The 15,543-nt window shown below is 41.6% G+C and overlaps 1 protein-coding gene across 4 annotated transcripts in view; it reads right to left on the bottom strand.

Moving 5' to 3' along the window:
• Positions 1-14,842, bottom strand: part of asap1b (ArfGAP with SH3 domain, ankyrin repeat and PH domain 1b) — a 102,192-nt gene extending 87,350 nt beyond the window's left edge. For 3 of the 4 annotated variants that reach the window (XM_075452772.1, XM_075452770.1, XM_075452771.1), the window contains exon 1: positions 14,122-14,841. In XM_075452772.1, the coding sequence (XP_075308887.1) occupies positions 14,122-14,247 (126 nt within the window). In that variant the 5' untranslated portion in view covers positions 14,248-14,841. Of the gene's footprint in view, positions 1-14,121 lie in introns of all 4 variants that reach the window. The other variant, XM_075452769.1, reaches the window with a different exon arrangement.
• Positions 14,843-15,543: the final 701 nt, after the last annotated feature.

Genomic DNA, 15,543 nt, shown 5'->3' on the forward strand with positions numbered 1-15,543 from the left:
TCCGCTGCCAGCTAACGGCCCTTGATGATATACGCAGTGCAGCTGTGGGAGGAAGGTAGGCCGACAGCTGGGGCCCACAGAGCCATTATCAGATTTCAGCCACATTGAGCAAATAAGCCGACAAACAAGCTACACGACGCAGTGTCACCTCCTGCTGTGGGAGACAAAACACATTCAGACACCGGCTTGAATATTCATGGAGAGAAAAGGGAACATTCCCCCCGTTTGGAAGCGCTTTGGTTTAACCTTTAAAGGGGAAAAAAGATCCAGTTTACCAGACCTTACTTCATGATCCACAGTTAAACACACAACCTAAATACCAATAGAGGCTAAAAAAGTGCACAACTTCCTAGTGGATGCAGCTGTTTTCTGTCTGGGAACTGAAGTAGCTTCAGCTTTATTCATAGTTTTAAATCTTTTTTTCACCGGCATTTCGTCCGGCTCGTAGGAGCATCGACTGCCTGAAACCAGACATTTCCAGCCTTGGCTTGTGACACCCAAACACATCTATAAAGACCGTAAATGACTTTGTAGCGTCGTCTTAAATAAAACTTAACAAGTCGTGCACCTACGTTCGTATTTAACCACGAGTGAACACGCCAACTGCTGCATTTTGCATTGATTTCCAGCTTTTCTGGCCTCTGATCGATTGATTCTGGCTATTTTTCCTGCTGAATTTCTCTCCAGAAAAGGAGACAGCTCGCACTGCTGCACTATTATTTCTGAAACCGTAGCTCGAGTCTTTCGCTTAAAGTTATTAGCTTAAACTTAAAGTTTAAAGATAAAGGCCCAATGAGGAAGGTCTCTGTCAGACAAACACATCAGATCATGAGAGCAGCCGTATGCAACCGGCATTCCGACATCGGAGCAGCTAACGGGTATTTGAAGCTGAAGTGTGGGATCCTGCACAGTATTAGGTATTTTTATTAAATTTGCGTTTTTGTAGTATTAAGTATTTTTATTAAGTATTAATTAAAGCTTAATGGTGTTTCCTAAAGGGGGAACTGTTAAACCTGGCAACGCAGCCCGCTTAAACCACCTCACACTTGACCGCAGAGCACGCTAGCTCCTTTAGCCAGCGCGAGATGCAGGCATAATGGATCGGTTTTTAATTAAAAAAGGGCAAAAACCAGCACAGAAACCATGCTCATCCTGAATGTCTCACTGTGATTACAACAACAAACTACAAATACAACATGAAGAAAGTTGAGGACATGCACGCCAGCTTCCACTCATCCCAGTATTAAGGTAAATGTGGTCTGAATTGAAAATGTATTGGCTGTGTCGTTTCTTTTTTTGTGGGATGTTTTATATGTAGAAATGCATATTTGCAAACTTAGTATGTTGTGGTAAAAGTGGCTCTTCCCTTGATTTTGCTGCCAATGTGGCTCTTGTGAAAAAAATAGTGAGTATCACTGCTCCAGAGGCTTGCAGTTATGCATCAACCTTCTATTCGGCCACCCTTAACCAACCAGAAATACACGAAGACTCATTTTTAAACAGTCTTGTTCTCTGATGAGTGCCGTGCAACCCTGGATGGTCCAGACGGATGGAGGAGTGGGTGGTTGGTGGACGGCCACCATGTTCCAATAAGGCTGCACCGTCAGCAAAGAGGTGGCAGAGTCATGGTTTGGGCCCTGAATCACATGGAGAGAGAGCTGGTCGGCCCCCTTTAGGGTCTCTGAAGTATGAGGAGTTTCTGACTGACCACTTTCTTCCATGGTACAAAAAGAAGAACCGTGCTTTCCTCTGCATCCTTGGCTTCTCTGGGCATAAGAGGAGAGAAACTCATGGGCTGTGTTCGAAACCGCATACTTCTCCTACTACTCCTACTACTCCAACTAACTTTTTGAGTTAGTATGTGAGTTTGAGAAAGCGAGAAGTTCCCGGATGCATACTAGATTCTCCGAAATGTTGGGTATGCATCATGAGGTTACTACTCATACTCAAACTACCCAAGATGCAACGTAACGTGACGTCGCCGATCGTCATTTCCTGTCAAAACGGCAGTTTCAAGCTAGCTACAACGAGGGTAGGTTCACTTCCTGTTTTCAAAACAAAAGCACCTATTGTATGGTAATGGCTTTCCCTATGATAAAAGGCAACGGGTATTTTATTTTGTGAAAATAACCGGAAGTGCGTTGCTCACTGCGGCTAGCTTTAGTAGCGCTGAATTCGTGGGAACAAAATTGTAAACAGCCGGTATTTTGTCAGGTTTTCAACACGTTGGGGATCTAAACGACTACTTTCTCACCTGAAAATGTTTCAAATGTTGCTAAAGTTTACAGAGTTTAGAGCTTAAGAGAAATCAGCTTCAGGCCGGCTGATTTCAGCTCGGGCAGGAGCGAAATGCATTGTGGGTAAACGCTCTGCATACTGTCTGATCGATGAGTATGCAGTATGTAGTATGTAGTATGTAAGTATGTAGCATGTAGTATGCAGTATGCAGTATGTAGTATGTAAGTATGTAGGATGTAGTATGTAGCATGTAGTATGCAGTATGTAGTATGTAGTATGCAGTATGTAGTATGTAGTATGCAGTATGTAGTATGTAGTATGCAGTATGTAGTATGCAGTATGCAGTATGTAAGTATGTAGCATGTAATATGCAGTATGTAGTATGTAGTATGTAGTATGTAGCATGTAGTATGTAGTATGCAGTATGCAGTATGCAGTATGTAGTATGCAGTATGCAGTATGTAGTATGTAGTATGTAAGTATGTAGCATGTAATATGCAGTATGCAGTATGCAGTATGTAGTATGTAGTATGCAGTATGTAGTATGTAGTATGCAGTATGCAGTATGCAGTATGTAGTATGCAGTATGCAGTATGTAGTATGTAAGTATGTAGCATGTAATATGCAGTATGTAGTATGTAGTATGTAGTATGTAGCATGTAGTATGTAGTATGCAGTATGCAGTATGTAGTATGCAGTATGTAGTATGTAGTATGTAAGTATGTAGCATGTAATATGCAGTATGTAGCATGTAGCATGTAGTATGTAGTATGCAGTATGCAGTATGTAGTATGTAGTATGTAGTATGTAGCATGTAGTATGCAGTATGTAGTATGTAGTATGTAGCATGTAGTATGCAGTATGTAGCATGTAGCATGTAGTATGTAGTATGCAGTATGCAGTATGCAGTATGTAGTATGTAGTATGCAGTATGTAGTATGTAGTATGCAGTATGCAGTATGCAGTATGTAGTATGCAGTATGCAGTATGTAGTATGTAAGTATGTAGCATGTAATATGCAGTATGTAGTATGTAGTATGTAGTATGTAGCATGTAGTATGTAGTATGCAGTATGCAGTATGTAGTATGCAGTATGTAGTATGTAGTATGTAAGTATGTAGCATGTAATATGCAGTATGTAGCATGTAGCATGTAGTATGTAGTATGCAGTATGCAGTATGTAGTATGTAGTATGTAGTATGTAGCATGTAGTATGCAGTATGTAGTATGTAGTATGTAGCATGTAGTATGCAGTATGTAGCATGTAGCATGTAGTATGTAGTATGCAGTATGCAGTATGTAGTATCCAGTATGCGGTTTCGATCACAGCCCTGGTGTGGCCCCCATCCTCCCCTGACCTTGAATCTTTGGAGCATCCTCACACTGAAATCTATGCGGGTGGGAGGCAGTTCACATCCAAACAGCAGCTCTGGGAGGATATTCTGACATCCTGCCAAGAAATTCAAGCAGAAACTCTCCAAAAAACTCACAACTTCAATGGATGCAGGAGCTGTGAAGCTGCTGTTCAATAAGGGGTCCTCCTATAAAATGTAACTAGCCTTTGATTTCAGTAAATATGACCATTTTCAAGTCTGTTGTGCAGAATAATTTGGAACATTTGCATTTAAAGAGATTTATTTTGGATAAAAACTCTGTAATCATTGTTCCAATAATACTCTAAATTACGCTGACTGTCATTTGCATCGACTATTTAGGAAAATCAGACAAAAATACCACATCTGATTCAGAAACTAAGTCACGTCCACTTATACTTTATCGTGCAAATTAACTGAAACAAGATGACATATGAGTAATGGTGCCAAGGGACGGCAAGCGCTCCCAATCTCTGGGTGATTCACTGAGTTCAGAAACGCGAGGGACAGATAATGAATAAAAAGCCATCACTTCATTAATAATTAAATCTGACACAGCTGTGCAACTCGGCTGCAAATGTTGCAGAAAGGAGCCTTAAATAGCCGGCAGTCGAATTTCTTATGTAAAGCCAAGAATGATAAAAACTCGTCCTGTCCTTTTGAATTATTCACCGCCTTTTTCTGGCTTCTGCGTGCTGGTGGTGGTGCTGGTGGGGGGGGGTTAAAGCAGTTCAACGAATCCAAATATAGAACCAAACCGAGTGAGGACACAAAATGGAATTAAGTGTCTAAAACAGCTCAAACTTAAAGCTTTCTGATACTCAAAGCAGCAACTATCAGCGATCTGTGCTGCAGTTGTTCCCCCGCGGGAGGTCACATGTGACGGGGCTGAGGCATCACATGACGGCGTGTCATCGGGGGGTTCGGCCTCGGGTGCTGCTCGGACTTTAGGCGCGGCGAGATAAGTTAAGTGAAAGACAGAAAAGAAGCCTTTTGAGAGGATTTATCAATCCAAACACAGCTCTGCTGTTTACCGACGGCTGCTTCCACCGAACCAACGCGTGCGCCCAGAGGGTTCTGTAATGCGGAAGGCATTTCCTATCTCCTCCTGACAGGCCGAGGCTCAGGCGGGGCGCCGCCCGTCCCTCTGATAGATGCAGGCCAACACTGATGCTGCACTTTGGTGCACTTCAGTGGTGGAAAGGCAATCAGCAGCGGTTTCCACTGCTGTCAAAAACGGCCAAAGTTTATCTCTGCCCACCACCAACCTCTGTACCCAGTGAACGACTCTTCAGCACCGCTGGAGACATCCGTTCTCACACTCGCAACCGGCTGTCGCCGATTAATGCAGAGCGTCTTGTTTTTCTGAAAGGAAACGCTCATTTTCTGTGAAAGCTAGCTATAGAGGTTGTTCATAATATAACCTACAGGAGAGTAGGTTTTTTGTGCCACACTTTGTTTAATGTTCTAATTAAGCCTACAGTTAAGTGCTTGAAATAGAAGTGAAATAGCCTAAGTTCCATGACTGTAGGCATTCATGATGATTATCAAGATTCCCAGTGTTTTGTTTTTTCTGAGAAAAAAAAAAAATCAGTCTGCAGTTAATAGGCTACTATTAGCCTACGTTTTTTTTCATTACATTTACCAGGCCTATTAAAATTTTGTATCCAAGAGTTATACATGTGCTAAATTTGCTATATTTTAGTTTGTAAATGCAGTAGGCCTGTGTTTTGTTGGATTCTTTTACTCTTTTCTTTTACTTTTCAAAGACCACTTTAAGGCTTGCTGTTTATGACAGGCCTCATTCTCTTTAGTAATAATGTCATTTTTTGCTCTCTTTATTTGTTCTTTGGATTGAACAGAACAATAAGCCTGTACCGAAATGACGTTAAGCTGAACATTTCAGCGGTGTGTTCCAAGTGACTATATTCAAATAAAATAGATAATGTTAGAAGTTATTGCGTATTTCATCTGTTAAGGAAAGGAAATGAACTGTAAAGTGGTTTTCTCTGCATTATAATGTACTAGCTGATGATCCGAGTAGGATCCGGTATCCGGTTCCGGCAGGACCTTAAAAATCAGGATCCGGTGCATCTCTAGTTAAAAGTGATCTTGAAATTAGCTTAAAAACCTCCTTAAATGTAAAAAAAAAGCTTGTTTCATATGATATGCGACTCAAAACAAGATGTTTTCAAGACTTTTTCACTTAACAAGATATTCCAGATGTATTGTATTAAAACAAGTCCCTATATCTGGCTGAAATAGAACTTGTTAGGCAGTTGAGTCTTATATCAAGTGTAATGAGATACTCAATGAGACAAATATACTTGGTAAGATTTAGATTTTTTCCAGTGTACCCAACACATCTGGAACAAAAACACCATTGTTTTATCTTTCATCTCAAAGCTCGCCACAGCATTTGATAATATTGGAGATTATCGAGCCTGAGGCGAAGCAGCCTCATGTGATGGACTGTGAAAATGCGTTACTTTTACACTCCGTTCATGACATTGAAATACAGCAACACAACTGATTTATGTTGGAGGGAGTGTGGAGCAGTGGGCGACTCCACTCATATATTCTGGGATTGCCCAAAAATACAGAATTTTTGGAAGAATATTCAAAAGGAAATGAAACAGATTATGGGCATTAACCTCCATCTGGAACCAGCACTTTACATTTTGGGTATAATTCCTGACGGTATGACAGATAAGAACTCTAAATATTTACTGAGAATCCTGCTGCTGATAGCAAAGAAGACTATAACAGCTTCCTGGTTGAAACCACGGCCTCCAAGCATAATGCAATGGAGAGACGGGGTAAAAAATGTGTTTATCATGGAAAAAAATCACAGCAAGACTACAGCTGGAAACAGACATGTTTGATAAAAGATGGTCATTATTAGTACAGGCAATGCTGGGACTCTAGTTACCTCTATATTCTTGTTTTTCTTATTTTTTCATTAATTACAGGAGAGTAGGTTCTTTCTTTTTCTTTTTGTATTGTTGTTGCTCTCACCTGTAAATGACTCGTACTTTGTATGGTTGTTTTTCTCACTTGTAAAGTACTCGTATTAACGCAGAATGCTCGTTAGGGCATATAGAGCGAAGAAGAGGATCGGATTAGCGGAAATATGACGTAAAAGGTGCAAAACAGTGACTGAAATTTACAAAGATCTAGGGAGAAAGGACTTTTAAAGAACTTTAAGCAAGTATAACTGCATATAATATACACCCCCTCTGTGTTTGATATGTATATGTCAAATAAAAACATCAGTTATACAAAAAAAAAACAGCAAACCTTTACAAATGTGTGAGATTATCGTATCTGGAGCTAGATTTAACTCAGCTAATCCATACCAGGAAATTTATCTGAACTTTTTATGGTTTCCTGATCCAAGCTTGTGGTACTTTTCCCTGAAATTTAGTATTTTTTGTTGCAATAGTGACGGCTACTTTTCACTAAATGCTAAATGCAATTCATTTTCAACAGTCATGGGTGGAGCTGAGCCATCTATAGAAAAAAAAAAAAAAAAGCAGGTACTTTCTAAAGTATTTAGAAAGTGATTGGACGACACATCCATCAAAGTCAAGAGTGAAACCATACGCTGGATGAACCGACCTGCAGCTACGACGCCGACTGATCCCAACTTTTGTCTTTCTGGCAACAAACAGATAGCTTGGAGCCTGGCAAGATGGATCCATCCCATCAGCCCAGGACGCAGGTGTCTGTCTGTGTTGATCTCAGTCCCAGCAGAGTGAAGAATTTTGGGTAATCGACCAACACAAGACGAGCTTGTGTGCAGCCCACCAAACAGCTAACAGCTAACAGCCATGAAGCTACACAACAGCCACACAAGATTAGCTTGTGTGCAGCCCACCAAAACAGCTAACGGCTAACAGCTAACAGACATGAAGCTACACAACAGCCACACAAGATTAGCTTGCGTGCAGCCCACCAAACAGCTAACAGCTAACAGACATGAAGCTACACAACAGCCACACAAGATTAGCTTGTGTGCAGCCCACCAAACAGCTAACAGACATGAAGCTACACAACAGCCACACAAGATTAGCTTGCGTGCAGCCCACCAAACAGCTAACGGCTAACAGCTAACAGCCATGAAGCTACACAACAGCTAACAGACATGAAGCTACACAACAGCCACACAAGATTAGCTTGCGTGCAGCCCACCAAACAGCTAACAGACATGAAGCTAAACAACAGCCACATAAGATTAGCTTGCGTGCAGCCCACCAAACAGCTAACGGCTAACAGCCATGAAGCTACACAACAGCTAACAGACATGAAGCTACACAACAGCCACACAAGATTAGCTTGCGTGCAGCCCACCAAACAGCTAACAGCTAACAGACATAAAGCTACACAACAGCTAACAGACATAAAGCTACACAACAGCCACACAAGATTAGCTTGAGGCTGGATGGGCAGGAAACATATAACTTTATAACAAAGAGCTAAAGGACCAACAGCACACCAACATATATACTTCGATGTACTTCTGAGACACTAAAGCATACAGGTATTTGGAGTATTTGGGGTATTTGAGGTATTTGAGGCATTCAGTGAGGCTGCAGAACCATGTTCGAGCCCTTAAAAACATATTGTTCATCTTTACAACAGAAGCAGGAGAAGCAGAGATCTGCTCAAATAAGAACATTAAAAGGAACATTTATACCAAGAATACTTCAGTTTTGTTTCTTTTTCTGGCTTCTGTCACCTGATTCCTTATCGTTAATATGCATTACCCACACGTGATGGTAGAACATGAGCAACTATTGTCCTGCACGATCAAGTGTCCAACAGACTCCACTCTCATATAAAATGAGATTCTGTTAAACAATGGGAGGAACACTGTATGACTTCTATTCTATTCTATTATACACAGAACAATGACTTCTATTCCAATAAGAATACGCAGTGCTTTAGAATAAAACCTTCTTTTTGAATGCATCAAAGTCTGTGTCTCAGCCTTAAAGCTCTGCGGCTGAAAAGGTTGTTATATAAAAGTACGGCACATGAAAGGGCCGCCGCCTTTTAGGTCAATCCCGGCCACGCTTGAATAGAGCGACTGTGAAAAGTCAACATTTTTCTGGCCCGGCCCATGTGATGTGGCGGCGAGAGGCGCGCTCAAAGGAATGCCGAAGCAGCGAGGGTTTCCCTTGTAGCGCTGCTACGGCTCTGCGTGGTTCAGGAGAGCCAAGCCGGTGACGCAAAGTGCCATCTGTGGGGCAGAGGGACAGACAAAGCGTGCCCCTCGGGACAGTTTGCAAGGGCCTGTTGCTAATATTAACTTTCATTGTGGAGAAGCACTGGAAAAAATCTAAGTCTTACCAAGTATATTTGTGTCATTTCTAGTCAAAATATCTCATTATACTTAATATCAGACACAACTGCCTAACAAGTACCATTTCAGCCAGATATAGGGACTTGTTTTAATACAATACATCTGGAATATCCTGTTAAGTGAAAAAGTCATGAAAACAAATTGTTTTGAGTCATATATCATATGAAACAAGCTTTTTTTTTGACATTTGAAGAGGTTTTTAAGCTAATTTCAAGATCACTTTTATCTCAAAAGTCCTAAATATCACATCTTATTTCAAGAAATCTTGACAAGCTGATTTTCACTAGTTCCATTGGCAGATTTATTTGATTATTTCAAGCAAAAACATCTTGTATTTGTTGTTTTTCTTACTTATTTTTGGAGGGGCATTTTTTCCAGTGAGCCGAGAAAGCAGCAGAGCCTCAGAGTGACCACCTGCCTTTGTTGGCTGGTAAATAGATCATTTTCAGACTCTTTGGGGTTTTTAGGGGTAATTTTGCAGGTATTTGATCAATGTTGCATGTTTACAGAGAACATCTTGTTTCCCAGCTGGACAATGACTCTGCAGATTAAAAGAATGGAAGGATAATAATTGCTGTTATGCTGCAAACAAGTGGAACAAACTGCCAGAGGAGATTAAACTTTCACCAAATGGAGACATTTTTAAATCCAGGTTAAAGACATTTCTTTTCTCATGTGTCTATGCATGAAATATCTTTGAACTTATCTGGACTGTTGCTTGTTTTTAAATTCATTTAAATGATTTTATTTGTTTCTCTTTATATTATTTTGTGTATTTTTAATGCTTCTTACACTCCCTGCTGCAATGCTTTTATTTTATGTAAAGCACTTTGAATTGTTTTGTACATTAAATGTGCTACAAATAAATTCGATGATGATGAAAGGAAGGTTTTCAGACTTTGTGATGTCCTTTTTTTTTGCAGATTTAAGAATGAGCCAGTTGGACGAAGAAATGAGCACCACACAAGCCCAACAATAACTCCTCTACACCAAAGATGACAGCAAAATAAAAGCCAGACAGGTCGGCCGGTTTCCGGTCTGCCACCCACGTGGCAAACACGCACAATGCCCCCATTTCCTTTGTCTCAAGCAGCCAAGACAGAAATACAGGAGGCTATTTTTAATGCCTTATCGCTCCATCTGGCTGCTCTTTGTTTTCCACATTTCTGCACTGATCCGTGTGTAAACAGCCGACATCTTTGGTGTTCTGGGGAGGAAAGTTTCCAAGGTGGACGCTGGCACGTCCTGAACTGATAACCGATGCCGGTGGGGTGAAGAATTAGGATATTCTGATGGTTCAACGACTTTTATTTCCTCTTTAAGGGCTCCTCCTGACAAACGCAGAGTGACGGCGCCGCTGCCGGCTCAAATCTCCCCCTCGGGTTACAGTATCAAATATTCACGACGTACCTTTGCATAATTTACCTCGTCGCCATAGCGAGGAAATGAGTCGGGAGAAAATAAAGCTGGGTGCTTTGAGTTTGAGAACTAAGTGCTCAGCACAAGCCCAGGAGATTTTTAACGCACTTTTCCTCTCTGCTGGGGCTGTTCGGCTCACAATTCGAGCGAGTCCCTCCCCGTCCGAGCAGGAATCTAACAGAAAAGAGACACTCGAATCACTGTGACTTGGACTCGAGTCGGCTCAAGTTGCTGTTTTGATGACTTGTGACTCGACTTGACAAAAAATAAGAGACTCGAGACTCGACTCGGACTTGGAAGTTAAAGACTCGGCACTTGACTTGAGACACGATGACTTGAATGACTTGAGTGTTAAGCATCTAGCATAACTTCGAACTTTGTTCGTCATTTGAAGATCCATTCTGACCAGTAAGTGCTCGTCATATTAGCTAATATTATCCTGTTAGCCTAGTCAGTAGTTAGCTAACGTTAGCTTGATATGATACGGGGTGGACAGGTTGGACACATTGGCCAATGATGTTTACTGACAGTTACTTATATCTTTGTGTTTTCACTTTATTAAGATCAGATTCTGCAGGTAAAATTGCAAAAATAAGGTGACTTGACTTTGACTTGACCAAGAAAAAATTACTTGGGACTTACTTGAGACTTGAAAGCTAAGACTTGAAGACTCGAGACTTACTTGAGACTTGAAAGCTAAGACTTGAGACTTACTTGAGACTTGAAAGCTAAGACTTGAAGACTTGGGACTTACTTGAGACTTGAAAGCTAAGACTTGGGACTTACTTGAGACTTGAAAGCTAAGACTTGAAGACTTGAGACTTACTTCAGACTTGAAAGCTAAGACTTGAGACTTACTTGAGACTTGAAAGCTAAGACTTGGGACTTACTTGAGACTTGAAAGCTAAGACTTGAACACTCGAGACTTACTTGAGACTTGAAAGCTAAGACTTGAGACTTACTTGAGACTTGAAAGCTAAGACTTGAGACTTACTTGAGACTTGAAAGCTAAGACTTGAGACTTACTTGAGACTTGAAAGCTAAGACTCGAGACTTACTTGAGACTTGAAAGCTAAGACTTGAGACTTACTTGAGACTTGAAAGCTAAGACTTGAAGACTCGAGACTTACTTGAGACTTGAAAGCTAAGACTTGAGACTTACTTGAGACTTGAAAGCTAAGACTTGAAGACTTGGGACTTACTTGAGACTTAAAAGCTAAGACTTGAAGACTTGGGACTTACTTGAGACTTGCACATGTGTGACTTGGTCCCATCTCTGCTCTTCGGTGCCAGTATAATAGTCTTCCTCGTCATGTGATCCCTGCAAAAATTCCAGAGCGGCTACTGGAGCCCAGAGCACATGGCGGCCAACTCTCCAACAGATGTTTTTCGTTTGAGCTGCAGCAGCCTCTCGGATCGGGGGGGGGGGGCACGGAGCCAGAGAGGTGATTCATGATGCGAGCCTTTTCCTTGTTACAGTCAGCAGAGTGCTCCATGTTGAGAATAAACACAGCCCTGGCTCTGCTCTGCTGCCTTTTCTATTGCTATGATATAATAAAACCGTAAAGGACCCAGGTTAGAGGTGATGGATAGCACCCGAGATGGGACCAAGTCACACATCTGCAAGTCTCAAGTAAGTCTCAAGTCTTTGCTTTCAAGTCTCAAGCAGAGATGGGGACTCAAGTCACTGTGACTTGGACTCGAGTCGACTCGAGTCGCTGTTTTGATGACTTGTGACTTGACTTGACAAAAAACTAAAAGACTTGAGACTCGACTCGGACTTGGAAGTTAAAGACTCGGCACTTGACTTGACTTGAGACACGATGACTTGAGTGTTAAGCATCTAGCATAACTTCGAACTTTATTCATCGTTTGAAGATCCATTCTGACCAGTAAGTGCTCGTCAAATTAGCTAATATTATCCTGTTAGCCTAGTCTGTAGTTAGCTAACGTTAGCTGGATATGATACGGGGTGGACAGGTTGGACACGTTGGCCAATGATGTTTACTGACAGTTACTTATATCTTTGTGTTTTCACTTTATTAAGATCAGATTCTGCAGGTAAAATTGCAATAATAAGGTGACTTGACTTGCCCAAGAAAAAATTACTTGAGACTTGAAAGCTAAGACTTGATACTTGCACATGTGTGACTTTGTCCCATCTCTGGTCTCAAGTCTTAGCTTTCAAGTCCCAAGTAATTTTTTTCTTGGGCAAGTCAAGTCAGCTCACCTTATTATTGCAATTTTACCTGCAGAATCTGATCTTAATAAAGTGAAAACACAAAGATATAAGTAACTCTCAGTAATCATCATTGGCCAATGTGTCCAACCTGTCCACCCCGTATCATATCAAGCTAACGTTAGCTAACTAGCGACTAGGCTAACAGGATAATATTAGCTAATTTGACGAGCACTTACTGGTCAGAATGGATCTTCAAATGACGAACAAAGTTCGAAGTTATGCTAGATGCTTAACACTCAAGTCATTCAAGTCATCGTGTCTCAAGTCAAGTGCCGAGTCTTTAACTTCCAAGTCCGAGTCGAGTCTCGAGTCTTTTAGTTTTTTGTCAAGTCAAGAGTCATCAAAACAGCGACTCGAGTCGACTCGAGTCCAAGTCACAGTGACTCGAGTCCCCATCTCTGATCTATTGTTCTTTTTTCTTTCTTTTTTTGTTTAAAATTTAAATCGTGCTTTTTATTTCTACTGTTTTAATGTATCTGTAAAGCACTTTGAATCGCCTTGTAGTTGGATTGTGCCGCACAGATAAACCTGCCTTGCTTATTATCGTGCTCATTTTAACGTTTACACGGCATCGAACACAGCTGTTCAGTCGAATAAGCTCAATTCAGCCGTCCTGAAGTTGCCCACGTAGAAAGATGACGAGTGTCACATCCAAATCTGCTGCTTCACACGGCAGATTACACTAAATACGGCGAGGTGGACGGCTTTCCTCGTGTGTGTTTCAGTTGGGAAATGAGGTCATATTTTGGCTTCATCAGAGAACAGCGAAGGTGAGCTCTTCCCTGGTTTGCTGCTCCATTTAATCACAGCAGGAAGGATGCCAGCAACGGGGGAGGTGGGAAACACACGCAAAAACACTCCCAGCACCCCCCCTTCCTGACCCCATTAGACTTTTTTTTTTTTCCTTTCAAATAATCAAATCTGTTTGACAGTTAAATCCATATCTGACTGAAAGAGGTCTTTCTATCACACACACACACACACACACTGCTACAGCATAATCTGAAGCCCTGAGTTATGTAATAGTGAGCACAGAGAGCTGCAGGCCTGAGTGCACATCCCTCCAACAAAGCCATCCACCCCCTCTGTTATTACTCCACAAAAAGAGCCATAACACGCCATGATGGAGAGATCACCCTCACAAAACGCTGGCTCTGAATCCCCACCATCAGCCGGGATGCAAAAAAAAACACCTTCACATCTTAAAATATCTTAAAATATCCAACTTTAACAGCAACAGGTGCAGATATTTGTGAGCTGTGAGTGGCTGCTGTGCAACATGGAAATGCATTTGTAGCCTCTGGGGATGCTGTCACACACCATCAGTGTAATGCAGCCTGAGCTATGCAGAGCCTGCATCCACATTTAAACCCGATGTGTTGGCAAGTAAGGTGGCTTTAAAAATATGAATGTGAATAATGATGACGGTGTGTGCGTGTTTGGCTGAGGCTTGGTCAGCCGTGCATCCTCTGTGGCCTTACCTCCTCCAGCACGTTCACTGTATTCCTGCAGCTCTGCAGGCGGGTGGTGAAGCTGGATGTTGTCGGGGAATTATAATCCTCTGTCGTCTCCGAGAGAAACTCGGACACCGATATTTGATCCGGCATCCTTTAACGGGGGGAATGCCCACGGGAGGGTTGGCGATGAATGTTCAGAAGGACAAAACCATGTAAGACTGCAAAAATAGACAGAAAGCAGGGGGAGTCTGGCGAAAAAGGCGATTTTCCTCGCAAAAAAAAAAAAAAAAAAAATGTGTAAAAACTATCGGAATGATTGGGACGTGTCTTCTTCTTCTCTGGTGGAGGAATCCGCTAGATTTCTGCAGGCTGCGTCCCCTCGGCGAGTGTTTTCCTGGAGAGGATTTCTAAAAGCGACACATTTATTAATAGTGTCACTCCGCGTCTAACTAAACCTTGGAGGAAAAACCACCGTGAAGAATAGCGGATGCCCTCATTATGGTCTGCAGATGTGCAATAAGCCGCTTGGCGTCAGAACCGCGCACCGTTACCAGCCTCCGGTGGAAATGTATCATAGTCCCAAGGTGTGCCGAGGTCTCCTGGAAGCGCAGCCGGGTTTGGGCTTCTCTTCTTCGGCTGGAGTTTGTGGTTTTTCCCTTAAAAAAAAAAGCTAAACGCTGCCGCAGACGCACTCACTGCCACTCTGTCCTGCTCGGCCGCGCTCAGAGCTGTGCAGAAGCAGAGTCAAGCCAGCTGTCGGGGGAAAGCGCGACTTCCGGTAAAGGATTTCACAATAAGACTCACAAAGAGCGTCGCGCTACGCTTCTCTTTTTTGTTTATAGTTGCCATTGCAGTTTAGTCTTTTGATTTATTGTAATTTATTTCTTGATTCTTTGCTTGATTATTGATTTTTGTGATGTTGTTTTTTTTTCTTCTCTCATTAATCCATTTGTTGTTTTATCCTGATAAGATACATTTAATTTTGTTTATTTATCTTAATGTTGAGGTTCTTGATTAGCCCTCCCAGGGTTTCTAACCTCTCCAGCACTGATTCATTGCAGCTTATCATTTATTATCTATTGTATATTTATTTATTTTATTCTATTTCTTTCCTTTTTGTGATATACTCGTGTTTGTAATGTTTCATTAAAGTGCAAACAAACAATAAACCAAAAAGTGTTTTAGATAAACAGACGAGTTTACGTTTTAGCGAGTCTTTCTGTTTAAAATGTATTAATTTTGCCACGTTTTTTGGTAGTTTTGCACTAGATAAGGAGGGGGGGAAATACCATTGAACCTCGGTGATTGACACATCCCCAAATGTCACGTTGAAGATGAAAAACTGCTTGATGCAAGCTGATGCTCGCTACTGCATTTAGTCCTAAGGTTGATCAGAGGGGTGTCAGAGTTGTTCTTGCTGCCATGCCTGAGAGCAAAAGAAATAAC

The sequence above is a fragment of the Odontesthes bonariensis genome, chromosome 20 (assembly GCF_027942865.1).
Source record: "Odontesthes bonariensis isolate fOdoBon6 chromosome 20, fOdoBon6.hap1, whole genome shotgun sequence".
Taxonomy (NCBI): domain Eukaryota; kingdom Metazoa; phylum Chordata; class Actinopteri; order Atheriniformes; family Atherinopsidae; genus Odontesthes; species Odontesthes bonariensis.